The sequence below is a fragment of the Empidonax traillii genome, unplaced genomic scaffold (assembly GCF_003031625.1).
Source record: "Empidonax traillii isolate 1590-97213 ecotype Southwest subspecies unplaced genomic scaffold, ASM303162v1 scaffold17:size2698205, whole genome shotgun sequence".
Classification (NCBI taxonomy): Eukaryota; Metazoa; Chordata; class Aves; order Passeriformes; family Tyrannidae; genus Empidonax; species Empidonax traillii.
This window is the reverse complement of record NW_020955210.1, coordinates 116,563-137,528: the sequence shown is the minus strand read 5'-3', so window position 1 is coordinate 137,528 and position 20,966 is coordinate 116,563. Positions and strand designations below refer to the sequence as shown.

The window sequence follows — 20,966 nt, the reverse complement described above, 5'->3', positions numbered from 1 at the left end:
TATCTTTCTGCTCCTTTTAGATAATACACATAGCATATACCAGATGTGAAAGTAAAATGAGATGTGTTTTAGGAGGCGAGGGCATGTGACATTTTGATTGAATTTTAATCACTGTAAGTAGACATGCAATGAAATGAGGATACTTATTAGTCATTCAAGTGCAAGCAACAACCTTCTTCTTTCCTTGCCTAACTGCCCTCATTTACAACCAAAGCACACTTCTAGATATTGCTCAGAAGAAACTTAACTGCCTTTTAGAGTATTTTATTGTGGAATTGCTTACCCTTTTTAATTCTGTGAATATTATTTGATTAATCTGCAATTCAATCAGTCATTTAGTTCATGCATTCAAGCTGTGCAAGGGTTACGGTATTGCTCATTGTACTGGTGCTGATTATTGCTTTTAATTTAAAGCTGATTTTTCCCAGTCTGGGCTGTTTTTTAATTCTTCTATTCCTCTTGCAAATGTTATGTTCCCTTGCCACCTTTTCTCCTTCCCCTATGTGCAATGTGCAGTTCCTGTTGCTGATTTATCTCCCTGACACCTTGCCAAACTGGAAAGTTGTGTGCAAGAAAGACAGACTTTACACTGATGGCTGTGATCAAGCCTAGCTGAAGGAGTATAAGCCATGTGGCAAAGTGAGCAATACCTATCTTTTTCTAAAGGTAGGGGCTGGTTTGACCACAGTGAGCCCAGGCAGCTCTGGTAGTAGGCCTGGGCCATGATAGACATCTAGAGAGTGCAGGCAGAAGAGCTTGGGACCATATGGACATGCCAACTGCACCAGTGTGTACCTGGGCTTTTCTAGCGTACTCTCAGAGTCACGTTCAAACACAATTTTTGGAAATGACCTGCTCTTTTCTTAATTGCACACAGATTCAAATCTGCTAAAAAATAAAAGGGCAGTAGGAGCCCTAATATGTGAAAAATTTGTTACCCAAATTTGATTCCTAAATCACATCAGTGTAGCATTGAGGATCAGTTTTATAGAGGTCAGGTGTGCATTATAGAGATACAGAAAAGACCCAGGGGGAAATACTGACCTCACTGCCCCAAAAATCTGACTTTCCTTTTTTTTTCTTGTGGGTTTTCATTTATACTTAGTTCTACTTGACTGTTGTAGTTATTATGGTTTTTTGAAAATATTTGTCCTCATTTGTGACATTGACAACGCATGCTCAAAGCTAAGTAGCCAGCTAATAAAAATACATGGACTGATTGTAAAAACCCATAAGAATTTATTATTGGGTTATTGATTCACCCAGCTTTTATTTGACCAGAAACCAGCTTCTAAAATTTGAAAGAATATGAAACATTTAAAATTTAACAATTACTAAATGATGAGATAACAAAAGTGTTCATGGGCTCTACGGGGAGGATAGCAGAAGTGTTATCAGGGCAGTGGTCGCTCAGATTTGTTTGTTAGTGCCACAAAAATTACATCCAGTGAAGAACAAATAGAGTTTGTTTCAAAGGAGTGAATAATTTTTTCACTTAAGTGAGACTGTGTATGGCACTAGAGCAAAGCAAGCAATCCTATCTTTTGAGGCAGTGGCATATGGTTTTAAGTTTTCAGGTTGATCAGAGGTGAAAGTGGTAATAACTATGTTGTTTTCACCAGCCACAGAAGGAGATAAAGGTACAGTGGAAAAAAACCAAACCACCATAAGCCTTTAACAGAGTTGAAGGGTGTGGTATCCACTCTCAACACTGCTCTGTGGAACAGAAGCTTGATTTACATTGGAATTAGTTGACAAAACTGGTAGAAGTGTGGAAAAAAATTGTTTTGGGGATTTTTTAAGGCAAGCGTGCTGTAAACAATGTAAATAAAAGATCCCATCCTGTGCCTAGGGGTGTCTTAAATCACCTCTGTGTCATTGTTACCATGTTTCCAATGGATGTGCTGAAACAGAAGAAGTGTTGTCAGCATCTTCACTTTTTCAACCTTAGTAGTGACTAATTTGATTTAATTTCCATTAATTTTTTTTATTTAATTTCAAATATCGCATAAACACATTTAATTGTAGTAATTTTGAGCCATGAATGGTAGTAAAGCCTTACTGTAAAACTCCTATATTCTTTCATCATTCATTAAGTTAAAGCCAGTTAAACTATGCAGCTTTGTGATTTTCACCTTCACGTAGGTTAGTATTTGTATCTCTGGTCTACATGAATTACAGAACTAAGCAAGGACATCTGGGCATGCAGGGTTTTAGAGAGGATGTGCCTGCACAAAATAAAATCAGAGTTGCACTTTGCAAGTAGGGTGACTTGACTTTTGTCTAATAGCTTCAAAAGTATTGCTTGAAAATTAAATTTATATTGACAAGTGAAAATGACCAGTAATCAGAGACTGTCAACATCTTACAAACCAGTTTTTAGAAGCTGTCATCAATTAATTATTTAATTGACCTAGAGGGTTTCTTAGGAGTATTTAGCAGAAAAACTTATAGTGGAAAGTCAACCTAAGTGAGGAAATCAGAATTAAAAGGGAAGGATTCATAGCTTTCTTCTTAATTATGAAAAAACATGTTTAGCTGTTTTTATTTCAAGTTCTTTCTTTACTCCCAGAGCCAAGCCTGTACAATTAACTTAATAATACTTTAAACCTTCCGAGAAATATTTTATCCTCTTGAAACCAAATAAAATATTTTTTTTTCCATGTTCTTCAATTCTTTCAATTAATGAGCTGTTAAGGGAGAAGGGGACATGTTAAAATGTAGTGTTTGTACTTGGTGGTTATTTGAAATAGGACAATATGATTCTTCAATGAAATTGTCAACTTGAATACAGACCATATTTGTGGCAGTGCTAATGGGCTTGCATTTAGAGTTATTTCTTCCCTGGGATGCTCATCCATGTGGAAGGCAGTAATACGCTCTGTGTGAACAGAGGCAGAGGGCAAGTGATGAAAAAGAGCAAGACCCATGTGTTCAAAGTATTCATAGAATCACAGAGTATACTGAATTGGAAGGGACTCACAAGGATCACCGAGTCCAACTCTTATCCCTGCATCCCCAAGTCACACCACATGCCTGAGAATATCATCCAAATTGCTCCTTGAACTCTGACAGCCTTGGTGCTGTGACCACTTCCCTGGGGAGCCTGTTCCAGTGCCCAAACACCCTCTGGGGAGGAACCTTTTTCTAATATCCAACCTAAACCTTCCCTGACACAACTTCAGGCCATTCCGTGGGGTCCAGTCACTGGTCACCACAGAGAAGAGATCAGTGCCTGCCCCTCCTCTTCCCCTCATGAGGAAGTTGTAACTGCAATGAGATCTCCCCTCAGTCTCCTCCAGGCTGAGCAGGCAAAGTGACCTCAGACGCTCCTCATATGGCTTCCCCTCAAGGCCCTTCACCATCTTCATTGCCCTCCTTTAAACACTCTCCAAGAGCTTAATATCTTTGCCCAAAACTGCGCACAGTATTCAAGGTGAGGCTGCACCAGTGCAGAGCAGAGCGGGACAATCCCCTTCCTTGACCAGCTGGTGATGCTTTGCCTGATGCCCCCTTGAGACATGGTTGGCCCTCCTGGCTGCCAGGGCACTGCTGACTCGCATCCAACTTGCTGTCAACCAGGACCCCCAGGTACCTTTCCACAGCACTGCTTTCCATCATCTCATTCCCCGGTCTGTATGTACATCAGGGGTTGCCCCATCCCAGGTGCAGAATCTGGCACTTTCCATTGTTGAATTTCATATGGTTGGTGATTGCCCAGCCCTCTAATTTGCTGAGGTCTCTCTGCAGGTCCTCCCTCCTTTCAAAGGAGTCAACAGCTCCTCTGAGTTTCGTGTCATCTGCAAAGTTGCTCGGTATCCCTTCCAGTACTGTGTCCAGTTAATGTATGAAGATGTTGAAGAGCACAGAGCCCAAGATGGAGCCCTGAGGAACCCCACTAGTGACAAGTCACCAGTCTGATGTTCTCCCATTCACTATTACCCTCTGTGTTCAACCCATGAGCCACTTGCTCACCTACTGCATGACATGTTTATCCAGCTGTGCTGGACATTTGGTTCAGAAGGATATGATGAGAGACACTACTGAAAGCTTTACTGAAATCCCAAAGGATTATATCAACTGGCTTCCATTTGAACATACTGAAACCAACTGTTACCCCAAAACTGAAATCCCCCTTCTTCTTAACATAAGTGGCTTTAACCATTGGGCTTTGCTTCTTCATACACTGAAGATGAATAAATATTTGTTCAGCAGGGACTCATATGCCACTTGTAGGTCATGCCTGCCTTGTTTGGGCACGTGTCCTGGTTCCAGCCAGGACAGGGTTAATTTTTACAGTAGCCAGGAGGGTGTATGGCCATGGCCAGGACCTGGAGCTTGCTCAGGTCAGTGTAGCATGGCAGAGGGAGCAGTCAGATATGGTCTATTGTTGGTGAGTTTCTGTGGGAATCATTAATTTCTTGTACCCTCTGTCAGTAATGTTGGTGTTACTGTTCGTTTTCCTATCTCATTGCTGTTTCTGGTAAATTGTTCTTATTTTAACCTGTGATCTTTACCTTGTGTGTTTTCAATTCTCCTCTCCATCTCACTGCAGAGAGGGAGGGGGAGGTGAAAGGGAAGGAGGGAGTGAGCAAGTGGCATGTGGTTTAGAGCATCACAGTGGGAGCACTAAACTGGGGAGTACCATTCCTAAACCATGACAGCACAACATGAAGGTGTATAAAGTGCCTCCACAGTACTAAGATCCCAGATCCAGAGATACTCTAAATATTTATAGTCCCAAAGCTCTAGTGGGCCATAACACTTTGGGTCATCCTTAGCCTACAAGCCCTTGGGGTTACAGCACAAGGCATAACACTCTCTGCTAGAAGCATCCTTCAGCCGTGAAAAAAGCAGGTTTGGCTCTAGTTGATGTCCCCAAGCCATCAAAGTGTTGCAAAGCACAGACATCAGACTTCTTCCCAGTCTTAGGTTTCCTGTTTAAATTCCTTGAGATAAAGCACAATATTAGGAAACAACTAATTTGACCATTTTAAAATGTCTATTGTAGAGTAAAAAAAATTTCTCTTCCTAAGTACCTCTTTTTGTCTATTGGTTAAACAAGTCTGGACATCTAGTTCACTATGGTCTTCCACATTTTATAAAATCAGTCTTAGTGCTGATCTACAGGTGATAATGCTGTGTCCGAACTGGTTTACAAACCAGAGTCCTCGATTTAGAAGATAAGGCACTAATCTCATAGAAAATGTAAGGGCCTTGAGATTAGGCAATGCAGTTCCTTCTGTTCTCAGTGGATTTCTGACCTTCAAACCAGTCACATGGGAAAGCTGGCTTCCTCAGGAGGCTGGACTCAGGAAGAGCACAGGACATGCAGGCTACAGGCTGTACAGGCTGTATCTGAAATCCTTTCCTTCACCAGAGCTGAAGTATATTATACAGGCTTTGAGGAGATGTCTTCATCCAGACTGGAAGAACGTAGGCGGGTACAAATTTATTTCAATTAATTCAGTAAGGACGACTCTTTGTACTTGGTCATGAAGCCTATTTTTTTCCATCAATGTTAAAACACTTATTCGTAAAGTGGATTTGTTTTCTTCTTCAGCTGAAGAAATCTTAAACCCCACTTTCCCCTTCCTTGGAGAAAGCAGCAGATTGTAGGATTGTTTGGGTGAGCACTGTCACACCTTCATGGGCAGGAATTTCTTAAGGCCAGAGGATTAGAGCCTACATGACACTGTGGGTTTCGCAGTCAGGGCATCCCCAGCTTTTAGACCTGACTCACAAGATGTGTTGTGAATTTTGGAGTAGATAGATATTTATTTAAACTCATGATAAATAGTAGCAAGAAAATGGTGGAGGAAGCGGGGAAAAAATGTTTATTTGCGGATTGTCTTTGAAGTCTTATACCATAGCTGTGCCACATGATGGGCCTTCCCAAAGCATATGCTGTTCCCACGGGAAACACCTGGGCTAATAAAAGCTGTGTGGTATCATTGTGCCAGGTCTCAGTTATGCAGAGGCTGTATCTGTGACCAAAGCATGGACAGTGATATTAGCCACTGACTTTGCAGGGAGCAATTTAGCCCGTATCAACTAACTTTGCAATGGGTCTCTGTTATACCTGTGTGCCAGCATGAATCCATCTTTATATATATGTCATTTTTAGAAAACAAGCAGTGCTGAATGTTTTGTGAAAACACTATCAGCATAACTTGAATAACTGTCAGAATATTAGCCAAAAAAATAGTTCTAACATAGCTTTTAAAGCAAATATAATTTTCTTTCTTAAACAAAATCAAGAGGTATTGGTTTGTTATTTACGGAATAAATAAATGTAACGCAACTTATCTTTTAACTCTCGAATCTTGAATACGAGAAAAATGGCTGGGTTGGGAGCAGAGGGAGTTGTAGCCTGTTATTTTTAGGACTGCCTTTTGTTGCACTTCATCCTTTTTCCAGGGCTGTTCCTGGCTAACTTTCCCATGAGTTTTTAACCTCTTGCTCTTGTTCTCTTATGTAACAGGAAACAGGCTGACAGGAACAAATAAAACACAGCATATCTGATAGTTGCACTCAGAGGAGAGGTTGATTTAGTTAGCCCTGCCTTCTTCCCTCCAAAGTAGATACATTTGGAGATTCAGATGTGCCTCCACTCCTATCCAGTTGTTTCCCGGGAAGCAGTGACTTGTTTGCATTCAGCAAGAGGCACTGGAATACCGCAAATATGAGAAAACAGATGCATTTCTTTTAAGGTTGAAATTTTTGGCGGTGTCATGTCCTGGGATTGTGGATTTAAGTATTTGTTTGCTCTTTCTCCCACCCTTAAGGCAGGAGTTTTATGCAAGCTTCAGGGAAGAGATGACATCGGACGGATTGAGCTGGTCCAGAAGCTGGCGAGAGAGAACTGCCAGTTTTTGCAGGCGGATAGAAAACTGCTGGAGAAGGCAGAACAAGTAAGACATTTCTTGTTTGGGTTTTTTTGTTTTCTTCTGATTGGGGAGGGAGATTTAGGTCACAAAACTGAAATAGTAAAGCTGATGGTCAGAATCCAGGGCACACATTAGTCATGGAGCTGTAACTGTTCTCCTCTGGCATTTACATTTCTCTGAAGTGCGTTTAGGTCAATAATTGTCAACACACTTAAATTATTATGTTGTCATTAGCTGTCAGTTGCTGTTATTAATATCTTACACGCATAGGATATAGCAGATGATTTCAGGATGCTTTTTACCAAATTGTTGGGTTTTAGAGTGTATTTAAATAATGTATAAGGTATATGAGTGTATCAAGTACTTACTTTAAATTGTCTTAAAATTACTTTATTGCTGGTATATTTGGATGCAAGTATTGGCTGGAACTTCTCAGTGTGAATTAAAAAGAATGGTCTGGATAGGGAATTCAGTGGGTTTTTTTTTCTTTTAAATTGTGTTTTCAATCAAAAGTTACACTGAAGAAAGCAGCATTCTGTTTAATGCCTCTGAAAGCATTTATTCAGTTGTTAATAACTGGATTGAAAATGCACTGAAACTTGACTGCTCTGCTTATAGCACAATGTCTCCTAATTTTGTTCTCTTAGTAAAGATTTCTATTCTGATTGCATATTCATCTAAAGGTGCAGAGGATAATAACTGCAAGAAACAAAAAAAATCCCACCTAGTCCTCATGTCTCTTGCCATTTTGTATATGTAATTTATTCCATATTCTGTTCATTGGACAGGAGAAAAAAGGTGTGTGCTTTAGAAAAGAAATACTTTTCAGCTCATCTGCAAGCTCATTCCTACTGAAATAAAGCTGCACAAAGGAAAGAGAATGATGAAATCTTATTTCAGAGCTTCATGCTGTTCTGTTTGGCTGCATATAAGGTCTGGTCTGGTGTAGTTAAATAGGTAACTGTATCAGTAGGTGTGCAGAAGTGAGGAGGGTAATTAGCCAGGCTAAATCTCCAAGATTAAACGTTTCCCCAGCTGACCTGCTAGCCATGGACATCTGGCAGAATTTCCGAATATCTTTAAAGTCTACCCACAAAGCACAATTAAAAGTTTAGATGCTTCAATAAAGAAGATTTTAAGCCAGGGAAGGTTTCTATTGTGTTTCAGGATTTGGAACCAAGATTACAGGTACATGGGCATAGAAGAAAGGGGAATGTTGGGACTGATACTCCAAAAATTCAGTGGATATTTTTGCTGCTTACTCCAGTCATTGCAAAGGCTGCTGTGGTGTCAGCTGCAGTTCTGTAGCTGCACAGATTACAGTACAGTTCCAAAAATGGAAAGGAAAGAAGCACTCGGCTTTTCTTCTCCTTTTGAAAAGTGTGGTACTTAGCAATTGCTGCTATTTAGATGAGTGACTTCAGTTTAGCAGGAGCTAGAGCAATCTGCTCATATCCATCCTAAGCAGTATAATGCAGCAGTTACTGCTCCGAGACAAGGATATGCCTTTAGACTTTGAGGATATGCTTTTAGAGGTGACAGCAAAGAGAAATGTTGTCTGAGAGACTGCAGAAGCCCAGGTCATTCCTCATCTGCCCTTTATTTCTGGGTAGGGAATGTCTTACAGCTAGTGCAGGCAACAATAAATCATGATGTGCTTCCTCTCCCAGTCTACAGTTTACTGGTTATTATAGAATGAGGGTTGATGTCTCTTCCCTTCAGTCCAGGCGGCCCATGCCCGGATTTAAGAGAGACGTAGAGTTTGCAGTGAGGGTGTATTTGCTAAGCCCCCAGCTAGACTATTGATTTCATTAGAAATAGTCACCAAGAAGGCACTGCTGAACATGGGTAAGGTTTGTCATAGCTTCTCAGTTTAGCTGACTCAGGTAACTAACTTTCCCTGGGAAAATGCACACATTGCTGTGGAGGGGCAGTGGGTTGCATACGTTCAGGAAGCTGTGAGCTTCCATCCCTTCCTCTCCCTCCCTTCCTCCCGTGTGGTCTGAGAGCTGATCCGGCGCACGTGCAGGTGTCAGGATTTGACTGGCTGGGCAGAGTTCACTGTTTCAGGCAGCCATTCCCCCTCCTTTCCAAGGAGAAAAGCAGCAGGCTGAATTGTAGTGAGTGCTGCTTGGATACAGGCTTTCAGACCTTCCCATCTCATCCTGCTGCTACAAAAGTGATGGCAGATTCATTGGCACTGGCTTACTACCCAGTCCCTTGGGCTCACTGCAAATGTTAGAGGAACAGCATGTTCAGGGTGTGGTGTTCTTATTATGTGTAACATGTCCATTTTACATTTTATTATTTTTAAAAGCATAGCTTACTTTTACATTGCTTTCTTAGAAACACAGAGTGATGGGCACTCAGCGTAGGAGTGAAATGGATATGTTCTGCATGTTTTCCACAGGACCCTCATTTCTCATCAAGTAACCATGCACTAAAGCTTTCACCAGCTTTCCCTCCTGGGGAGCTCAAACTGTGTTTTCTTGGATGATCTGCCTTCCTCAAAGGGATGGCATGCACTCTGTAAATCAGATGCCTGAACACCCTGCCAGGCTGCTCTCCCTGTACTTGGAGAGCTTGCTAGCTGGGTTGGCCTCTTGGCAGCCCATAGTGAAGCAGAAATGCTGCTAGTTTGCAGGGCTGTGTGTTTCTGTCAGCCTGGGCCAATGTCACTGTTCAAAACTGGGGGCTTTAAAACCTGCCTGGAAGTAAAGCTGCTCTTTCCGAGATGACCAATGGGGCATTTTGCCAGAAGCAGAGTTCTAGTTTGTCCTTCTCTAGAATTATGAAAAAACCCTCAAAACCCCAACTTGAATGTGTGGTTAGACTTGTGCATATGCATAATTCCTCTTTACAAGTACTGTGTCCCAGGCATGTGAAGGGAAAGGTATTAGGGGCTCCTTTGGTGCTACCCACTGTGTTTCTAAAGCAGGTCTCTTCAGATTAGTACAACCTTGCATGGATTTCCAGCATCAATAGCAAAAATAAATGTACTATAATTGGGTTTTGATGATTCTTGTACTTTCCTGTAAAGAGGGAAGGGTTCTCAGCCTAATCACAGAATTTGGTACTAACTACCCCAGTAACTCCATTTCCTATACAGTGAATGAGGTGTGGAGTGTGATGGGGAGCTAGACTGGATGACTAAGAGGACTGCTGAGCTCTCCTGCCATTCAAATATATAGTCACTATCTTCATCTGAGTTTGAGGACAGAAGTTAGTGATTCACTTAGGGAAGGCAGATGTGACATGTGGATGCACAAGAGATTTTTGGGCAGAAAAAGTAGCTAAAAGTATTCTTTGAGGTGTGGTTGTTGGAGGTCTGTGGTCCACAGGGGGCAGGTAAAACATGAATTGGTTTGGATTGATAATTCAGAAAGAGATTAAATATAATTATTTTTTCTCAGAAAAAGCAGATGGTCTGGAAGAGGGAAAATACATGACAGCTGAGTGGTTTACAGGAGGAAAGCTCAGTTTGGAACTATAGTGGGTGGAAGAAGGGATTCCTTTAGTCTGGCTGTGTTCTGGAGGGTGTAAAATTGGGGGATGTATACATATACATAATGTACATGCATATATTTGTACTTCATACTTTAAGTACCCTTATCAGGAAGTCCCTACTGCTTTTGTTTCAGTTTTCTGGTATGCTCTCATTCCTTTTCAGATTTATGGTCTGAATGAAAAAAACAGCTTTGAAAAAGCCATATAAATTGAAAAGTTCTGTGCTCAAACTCTGTTATATGTGAGCTGCTTAGTTGGTTTTGGCACTGGAAGCTGACAGTGACCTGGTTAGATTGCTATATTGGAACTGGTGTTCCTCCGTAGCTCACAGTGCCAACTTCTTCTCTGATGAATATAGTGCTTGTAAAGTGCTCTAACCATAGTGGTACTCACAGACTCATAAAGAAAAACAAAAACTAAATTAAAGTGATTTTTTTCCCCATTCCCACTTGATAATGTGTTAGAATAAGGTGCTTAATTAAGGCACTGAACCTACCATATGTGTTAGGTTTCCTAAACTTCAGCTTCGCTAGTGAGTAGAAAGTAAATAGTACTAAATAAGATTCTAAATAGGAAGATAAGCTTCTTCTCTTGCTGTTGAATTTCTGCAATGAGATACAATGTACTGACAAGTAAAGAAAACAAGATGGTTCTCTAAAACACACAGAAATTATTTTAGTATCAGATGTGGGCTAGAGTAAAAATAACTGTGCAAGCTTGCAGTTCTAATTTAATCATTACATGCAAATCACACTCATAAGCCTAGGGAAAAGTTAAACTGGATATTTGTATTTGTATGTAATTTAAATATTTCATTCCCTTTAAAAATTTGCTTTGACAGAAAATAGATGAAAAATCTGTATTGAAATATTCAGCTATAAAATGAGCCCTCTTCTTTTGAGATGTTTGCTTATTATTAGCATTAATTATAATATAGAAATCAAGTTCCATATGTAAAGCCATTTGAAGCAATTTATCATAGCTTTTTTTCCTCCAGCACCCATTTGAGATGCATTTGAGCCATATTTGCACTAAACCATAGTTTTGAAACTCCTTTTAAGCAACTATAACTCAATTAAATTATGGTTTTATAGGAGGTGTGAAACTATTTGTACAGTGTTTCCAGTTATTATTTCAATGTAGTGTTGCACTCTTCAAGAAAATCACATCTGTTTATAGTGTCACTGTCTTAGTAAAGTTGGAAAAGTGCTTTTCACCCCAGCAACATGGTGAGAATATTCTTTAGATTATAGTATCATTTTCATGGTCAGATCAACCGAATAAGCTGTTTACAAATTGACAGTAATGTTCAAAGGAAATTTAAGATTCTCTAATGTGCTCATTAGGGAACTAAAGAATATGAATTTCTTTATTCAACTATATAAATTATATTCTAGTCTGAGGCTCTACCAGTACTTCCCTGCACTGGTAGAGAGGGAAACGTTTCCTAAATCCGCCCTGTAATCCCTTTACAGATTAATGTACATATTAATTAGAGTTACTATTTAAAAGCATATAAGCACATACAGCTTGAATGTATTGATTCTGTGACAGTTCAAGATGAAAGAGATATATTATAGAAGGCAAATATGTTTTCAGAAGGACAACAGATCCTGAAGAACAGTTTTGTTAATTTACTGGGTACTAACTTTTGTAATCAGTGGTCTCATTAAGAAGACAGATGATTTGCTCATTGAAGCAGGTTAGTGGTTGAGCCGAAGCTGTTAAAAGGCTTACAACAACAGAAGATTAACGACTTAGAGCGTTGGGTTGTATAGATTACTCATGACCAAGGAATTTCATAAGGAAATTCCAGCCATGACACACCAAGGTTATTTTAGGGTGCATCTACCTGTCCGGCTGGAGACAAGAATGACTGTCAGGACAAGTCCAGAGCTGCTGTTTTTGTTAGCTTTTGTTAGACAAAGCTGTGGCACTATACTGATATACTGTTGGACTCATGGTCAATAATCAGGGCTCCGATGGAAAAATATTCTTTAAAACATTGTTATCAAATGGCATCTGAATACAGGCAGTGACTGAAATCTGTGCTTTACTTTCTAAAAAAGTCATCATTTTTGTTGTATCTGCTCTGTCTGGACAGATCTATTGGATATCTTGAGTACAGATTTACTGCTTTTCAGTATTGGCAGCTATTCTGTATCTCTTGCAGAGCTGTGGATCAAGTGGACACAAGTATACACGGTTTAGCATAATTAAACAACTATGCACAACTGTAGAACAACTAAAGCACAGTTTTGCAGGAACTTTCATGGCTTGAATAGCTATGAGGTGGTATGGGTGTCTAAAGTCATTTAAATAGAATAGGTTTAGCGTGTTAGCACAGGAGATTGCTATTTCTCTTTGTACCTCTTGGATCTGCAGAGAGAGCTATACCAGGGTAAGATGATATTTTGCAATTTTGTTTTAGTCTTCAACTACAAGCCAAGAAAAAAATGAACCTATCAATGAGGTTGTCAGTTTGGATCTCTGTATTGAGTAAGAGTGATTAAGAGGTATGTACATGCTTGCTGTGGAGGTAAGCTGAAGTTCAGGTCTCTGGTCTGAATCAGGGGAACAGGGACTTGAATCTAGTTCTGTCTTGTTCTGGAGAGAGTGTCCTATTCCAGATGGCTGATCTTTCATCTGCTGGAATGAATGCATAGCCCAAGGTGATCACCTGTTCCTCGTAAGCCAACCTCTTTATCTTCTGAGAAGAAAAGACTTCTACAGGTCCTAGGTGTGTTTTTTTTGGTTTTTTTTTTTTTTTTTTTTTTTTTTTTTTTTTTTTTTTTTTTTTTTTTTTTTTTTTTTTTTTTTTGTGTGGTTTGTTTGTTTTGTGTTTGTGGGGTTTTTTTGTGCGTGTTTTTTTTTTTTGGTGTGTGTTTTTTTGGGTGCAGAACAGGCACAGGCATTTCCATTTTTGAAATGGAAAAATTTCCCCAGAATTAAGGCTCCTCCTGCTCAGATGTAGGACTATGATCATTTGCATGCTAGCAAAAGCTTTGTTTCAGTCTTCTGCAGCATTTCTGTTAAAATAACGAGAAAAGTATTTTTATTTGCTATATACTTTTCAAAAGACTTACCATTCCTTTTGTTAGGCCTCACTATTCCTATTTAATGTGGCCAGAGTTTTGGAGGAGAACGTCCTCTTGCCAGGGTTGCAAAATAGTGGTGAAAGGCCCTTCTCCCTGTAAAATAGAAGCTCTGCAGTCATACTTGTGCTCACATGATATCTTGTGAGCATAGTATAGGAACACATTTACTGGAAACCTCCCTGTTTTCCTTTTGAGTCAAGTTACATATTCCCACAATACTTTCCTCCAGATGCTTGGCCTACTGTTTAAAAGAAAAGAAAGCCTAATTTTCTCCTCTTTGATTTATTCTGTAACATTAAACTACTTTGTATGGAAGGAAATTCCACATACACATTTTGCGTGCTGGGCTTTCTTTCGTGTGGAATGGTGACTCATTCTTGTATGGGACAATACCTTAGCTCCTGGGCTGAAAGGGGTAAAAAGGGCAAATGGTATTTAGCAGGCTAAAACCTGAAAGCCAGAGCTTTGAATTTTTATTTTTGACTCCACCAGTTATTTAAAAAATAACTTTCTTCAAATCTTGCTTCTTCTCTGCACCTTTATTTACCAGGTATAAAAGGGGGTCTCAAATATGTGGGACCTTGAACAGTACCATAAAACCTGCAGTGGTTAATGAATGTTGATTAATTGCTTTGGGATCCTTTTTACATGGTTTGGGGATCCCAAGCAAGCTGGAGGTGGGTTGGACTTTGAACTGCTGAGGGCCAGGGTGATATTTTTTAAAATCCTTAGCATAGCTGAGGCAAGGCCAAGCAGTTGCAGTCACTACACAGACTCTGGGTCCTTGGGCATTGCTTCAGTGGCTGTACTGCCCCAAAGGCTTGTCCCCAGCCCTGGGCTGTCCCATGTAGTGCTGCTTTATGAAGAGACACAGGGAATAATGAAGCTGAAAAATAAAATAAATACACCTTTTTGTGGGGTTATTTTCCAACTAGTTCAGTTTCCTTCACATTATGGGGACCTGGATATGGGGTGAGAATGAGATACGGTGTCAGGGATGACCCATGCAGGCTCCTGATGAAATACAGCCATCCTCCTTCATTCACAAAAGCCTTGTGACTTATAAAATCCAGAAGTGGAACTGTGTCAAATGAAATGTCCTTGCATTTTTTTCAGCAGTCATTATTTTAATCTAGATCCTGTGCTTCACCATGTGGCTTCATGAGGGCATGCATGCACAAAGAAGGGTGTGAATAATGAGTGGAGGTCAGCCTCCAGAAACAGGGAGAGGACAGGAGTACTGTTTCTCATGGGAAGTTGGACTACGCAGTTCTAGTGTGGTGGTTCTCTAGTCCTGGGAACTCTGAATAATAAAGGCATCTAGATCTCTCTGTCAAGTTAGGAAATTTGTTACCTAAATTCAGCAAGATTAAAAAGAAAAGTTGATAATACTTTGAATGTGTATCATACCAATGTAAGTCAGAAATTCTAAGCAGTTTCTGGAATTCAGGAGAAGTAATTTTGTCCTTCACCTTTCAGTGGTGCAGATCTTTTAAGTCATTCATTGTTTTACTAGACTATTCTCTTGGAATTGAAAACAATCAAGGACATCTGGCTTTGGCTCATACTGTGGACCTGGCTGAGAAGAAATATACAAGATAACTGGAAAATTTTTTGATAAACCAGAAGCTGATGGCTGTCCACCATGGAACTTCTTTGGAAGTTGTCCAAGATTTGGTAGCTGGCCCAGAGATCAGAGTCATGTTAAAAGGATTCAATGCAAAATGAAGATTTGGGCCAGTAACACAGAAGATACATGGTTAGTGTTATTAAATAGATGAACATATTTCTACATTTCAAACTTTGCTCTTATGTGGAGTAGAAACTACACTGGAGCAAATTCTGTAGTACCATCTGCTTTCTATGCTAAGGTCAGTATGGTTCCAGTGGCAGGATGCTCCGAAGTCAATGAGGCCTGTGTCAGGACCTCATTGGAATAAATACTGCCAGCATTTGCTGGTATTTGTTCCTGCAGGCATGCTCTGGAGACGACCTGGAGCATGCTGGTGTGGAGACTTAGCCTTTTCCTTATGTTCAGTTGCCTCTCCTTACCAGAGTCAGGCTATCTGCACTGAGGGGTTTTTGGAAAAGGGGCAGCTGTAAAGGGTCTATGTCTGCCTCCACTGCTGAAGCTACATCCACAGCAGGAAAGTAAGCACATCTCAGCCTTGTATTTTTCGTAGACTTCTTTCCCCTCCACCCCCTCAGGGATTTATTTACTTTAATCATGACACATCTCTAAAATCTCAAAAAATTGTCCTTTTGCTATGGCCATTCTGTCACTCACCGTGCCTGCATTTTAAAGTTTAATTCAGCTCCTGCTGATGTTAATAGATATTTTTTGGTGAGAGCAGGGTATAGCCCTTAGGGTCTAATGCTTTTGTCACACTGTAGCCGTGGAAGGTGGTGGCATTTTGCAAGATGTGCTTGACACGCGGTCACCTGTGGAGACCGCTGATTTGGTAGCACTTAATACACCACTTGCATTCATTTTTCTTGGTTGTATGTGGCAGCTCAAAGAGCAAAGGAATGAAAACCCAGGTGATTAGTGGTATTTTTGCTGACTGTCTTCCTCTAAATCAAAGCAGGTATTCCCCTCTCCTTCCTCGATTAGTGTTCCTACCGCTGTGTGCAGCACCTCCTATGTTCTAATTCACAGCACATGAAAATGAGGTCTCAAGTGCATATGCATGGATTTTGTTTTAACTACCTAGTGAAAAGCTTTAATTAGATGTTTCATGTGGAAACATGAAACAGGGTTTGAAATTAGCAATGACCTTGTGGCCTTCCTTGAATATATTTTCTGCTATCATGTGGCAGGCAGTTCCCAGTTCTTTTTGTCACTGGCTGGAACGTGAGCATCCGAGCAGGGAAGGCTCTGATGTGTGGGAGCAGCAGCAATTGCTGGTTGCAGGAAAAAGTACTTTAGCCTCATTTGGTGACTGGGAAAATAATAGGATGACCTAACTCAGGAAGAGCATGAATAGCAGCTGGTATTTCCTTTAACAGCTTGCTGAAGATCAAATCTTAGATGGATTTCCAAGTTCTGAACCAGAATAAGCCCTGAACAGGGGGTGATGCTGAAGTACACAGCCCCGTTTGATCCAGGGAAGAGCCTACAGTTCACATGCCTTTGTAGGCTGCTGTGTGTCAGCTCTGTCCCCTGCCAGAGTGGCTGATGCTGCTGTCTCACCTGGAGTGGCTTGCCTGAGAGCACCATCCCTTATTTCATCTCCTTTTCCCTGGGAGGTGAGGGGAGTAGACCTATGTGTGGTGTATCAGGAGCAGTACTTCTAATTAGTCTGGTGCTAGGGGAAACAATGGAAAACCTGCTCCTTTTTGGTAGAGCAGGAGACAAGCACAGAATGCAAATGTGCATCATCTTTTTAATTTGGTTGCAATATCACAGCGTCTAATCTAGTTTTAGAAGCACTAATATTTGTTCAATGAATACAATATCAATCGAGGTCTTTTTACAAAATACTTTTGATATTGCAAGTAGGGGATTATTCACCACAGAAAAAATTAAAACATATATGTGGATACAAATACAACTGTTAAATTGATTTGCTGTTTGTAATATATGCTGTTTGGCCACACTTAGCAAGTTAATAGAGACCTGATGTGTTCAGGGTCATAGAAGACACTAATCAGAGCTGACTGAAGAGACGATAATTTTGGTTCTCATATGCAAAGCTTTGAGCTAAAAGCAGACATATTCAGGACTGGGATTCCTTGTGTGGATGGCAAACAGCTGGAGAGTGTACCAATGCTCTGGCTTTGTCTCCTCATGTGAGAAACCTGAATCTTTTAAGTGAAATCCACACATTAATTCAGTCTGTCTAAATAATATGCAGTACCTATATTGAGCTAATAATTTGGTTTCTTAGATTTGATGAAGTTTTGTCAAAGAAGCATGTGGCTTCTAAACAGAACTCTATTTGCAGTGAGTTCTTTACTCCTATTTTACTCAGAGGCAGAATAAGTAGATTAAACCTGGGTAGAAGATTTTCCTGCTTTCCTTATCATTGGCATCACAAGATCCTTCCAGCAGAGTTTGAGCAGTGCCCAGTGCTCCACTGGGAACTTATCAAATCCTGCACACTGTAGGTGATGGCCTCCTGCATCTGGGACTTTTCTCAGGATTTCACCAAGGATGTGGCAGAATCCTTCTCCACCAGGGGACTTGTGGTGCTCATGGTCCTCCAGTTCTCCTTCTGTAGATATACCTGCCTGTGTGTGCATATGCTGTATGTATTTATTCATTAAACAGACTGCAAACCTTGCTAAAAGCAAAGATGATCACTTACAATGACTACTTATGGAACCTTTTTTCACACTGAAGAAAGAACCAGTCATTTACACACACACTCAGTTGTTAACATAAAGAAGCTGCTTTCTCCTAGTGACCCATCTGTTCTGACACTTTGTCTCCTCTTTTCAGATTGCTTTAGGTTTTCATCTAGCAGATTCTGAAAAGTTTCAACCTCCTTTTTAGTTGTTCGAAATTAAAACCTGAGTCTTGGTCATCACATTTGAGACCTGTACAAACTTCTGTGCCCCTACCTTGGGGACATCAGGCTGTGAATGTCACCTTTCCCCCTCTCCATCTAGTGCCTGCTGACAGAAAAAGCAATAGATGCAGGCTGTCTGCTCCCTGGCTTATCTTGCTGGTAACTCCATGTAGGTACACACTACCTGCCTTTCTGAAGAGGAAGAAGGGTGAGCAGTGAAGCCGAGGTGTCAGGAGCTCAGGAGCTCCTCATCCTGCACGGGCTTCCTCCAAGACCTGGGGTTAATGACCAAACATCTGTGTCTCAGATCCTTGTTTGTATATGGAAGTGCTGCTTCCCTGTTTTCAGGAGCGCTGTGAACTTTGGCTCTCAGGATGCTTTCCCACACTGATGTGATGTTTGAGTAGGTAGAGTGCACTGGCTGGCTGAGTGATACTATAGATAGGTTGAAGCAGCTTCCCTTTTTAATTCTGACCACCTGAACCACATGAAAGTGGCTTCAGGTGGCAGATTTTTGTTGTGGGACACCCAAATCAGGTACTTTCTTAAAAATGGCCCTATCAATTCTTTTTTTTCCTCAGAGTGTCAGCTATAGTTTAGTTTCAGGAGACCCCTGAAAATCTGCCTCTCTTATTTCATTTTAGACATTTCCTTGTAGAATGTATGCAGAAACTGAAGGAATATGTTCCAATTTTACAAAAGAGCTGTGGGTATATGTGCTAATTTGTGTGGGATCTGCAGCCATCCTTAGAACAGAGTTGCTCTGTTCTTGCACTGGGTGGCCGTATGTTCCCTGTAATTCATCTGTTCTCACTCTCCCACCCTCAGCTGTCACACAGACACACATATGTATATGTACAGATATGACTGTCTCTTCCCTGGTGCAAAACTTAGTTTTGTAGAATGGAGAGAAAAAGGATACAGTTTCACTACATCATTTTCCTTTTCAACTGCTGTAGCAATGTGCTCAAATTCTGTCTCGTATTTACTGGTTCATCAGTTGACACATACTGTTTTCATTGCAGTGACATATAAATAGTAAATATTTGCATTAGACAAAAGCTATACAGTAAATCATGCATATAACTGTTGTTTTAAAATGTATTAGTTTTTAATCCATGTGATGTTCAGTATGTATTAAGGATCTCCTAAGAATAGAAAAACTAAAAAAATAGCAATTTACTCACTTAATTATGTTAGAAATTCATGTCTTACCTGCTGTAGGAAGAAATAAAGGCTTAGCATTCCAGTAAAAATATCAAAAAGCTGTAAAAGTTGCTTGACCATGATAATATGGAAATTGACTACAAAAGCATAGGCAATTGCAATTTTCCTTGTAATTCATTAATGCTGCAGTTTCCAGTATTCCAGTGCTCTCATGCATGGAAAAGATCTGCGTCAAATGGTTGAATGCCCAGCCTGTTTGAAAAAAATCCTATTGATTAAGATCTAATAATACTTCCCATCCTGGAGATTCTTCATTTGCTCAGTTTTGTGAATGCAGCAGAACGTGCAGTAACGATATGTCCGTATCACTTTTGCGTTTATGACAAATACTTTGCTCCAATCCTTTTACTTTTTTTTTTTTTTTTTTTCCCCATGCACAGGTTAAGTGCTTGCTCCAGCAAAACTTCTTCACTTTTCTACCTTAGACAATATATTTAATGAACTTTATCTGTATTACATTGTTAAGGGCAAGGAGCTAGGAGCTAGTTCTAAATAGACCAGGGCTTTCACGAAAATGAAATCCTCAAAGAGTTGCTTCATCATGGGAAACCACTGCCAAATGTCGTGTGAGCTCTTGCTTTCCTGGCACACACAATGTAGAGAAACATTTTCATTTTTAGCATCTTGACATTCAACTTTTTGGCTTCTAATGCTTTACCATTTTTTAGTATATGAATTTTTTAATTTCCCATTAAAATGCATTGTTATGAATTTGCTTATATTGAAATAACAATTGAGATAATATAGAGATAGAGATAATTAGAGGCTTAGATCATGTTGTACAGAAGCATCTTAATAAGATCAAATAAAAAGCTGCATTTTATTTTTAGCATAGTCTAATGTTTAATAATCTAAAGCTTAAAATCTGATGAATTAGCAATGATTTTGTGATTTGATATTCAGAAAGAATGATCCTGAATACCAAATGAATGAAAGTTACTGTGGACTATCATTGCTACATTTTTTGTTTTGACCTTGAAAACTGTGTTGGTTTAGTATTTTTACACTGTTAACCTTGAAACACATTACTTGGAAAAACGGTGCTGAAGGTTAGCAGTGCTTTTACTTGAGTTATCATAGGGAAAAAGTTTGAAGTTTATGGGGGTGGAGAGAAACTGTCTTCAAAATCTTCAAATAGCCTGCAAGTTTTGGTGATGACAACCCCTTAAATTATTATTATCCTAAAAATGTCCTGTGCCAGTGAAGCTTCACATAGCTAAAAGGAAAAGTGACCATGGAAAGGAGTGTAAGTAATACCAGGAGGATGGGGATGCCCAAGAAGCTGCTTACTGATCCCTTCTGTTGCTGTGCAAACACGTCCTCACAAAATATTCTTGGTGCAGCATCATTGGTGCAGGTCAGGTGAGTAGCTGTGTGTAAAGATCATACTTTTTATGTCAAGTAAATGCTCATGAGCACAAGCCTTATCCCCCTCTTTGCTGTTAGCAAGCAGCCAATGCACCAGTACAGAGTAAGGGTAGATGAAGAAACATGCTTTGCACAGGGAGATTTTTCTCTGGAGTAGAGAGAGGTATAAGTCAGAGACAACAGCCTTGTGTTTTCGGTTTTTGTCTTTACTGAGTGGGTAGTTACAATGTAAACTGACCATTCATTACTTACACTGGAAAAAAAAAACCCTAATAAATTTCAGGAATGTTAGGTTCTGATCACTTGTATTTTAAGGGAGTAGAAGAATATGTATGCAACTTCTGCTTGGGATCATCTGAAAA

General features: G+C 40.0%; 1 protein-coding gene across 1 annotated transcript in view; it reads left to right on the top strand.

The window, feature by feature from the left end:
• RAPGEF5 (Rap guanine nucleotide exchange factor 5) overlaps window positions 1-20,966 on the top strand; it is a 167,013-nt gene that overhangs the window by 66,786 nt on the left and 79,261 nt on the right. The window contains exon 9 of the mRNA XM_027895735.1: window positions 6,789-6,914. Within this exon, the coding sequence (XP_027751536.1) occupies window positions 6,789-6,914 (126 nt within the window). The remainder of the gene's footprint in view (window positions 1-6,788; window positions 6,915-20,966) is intronic.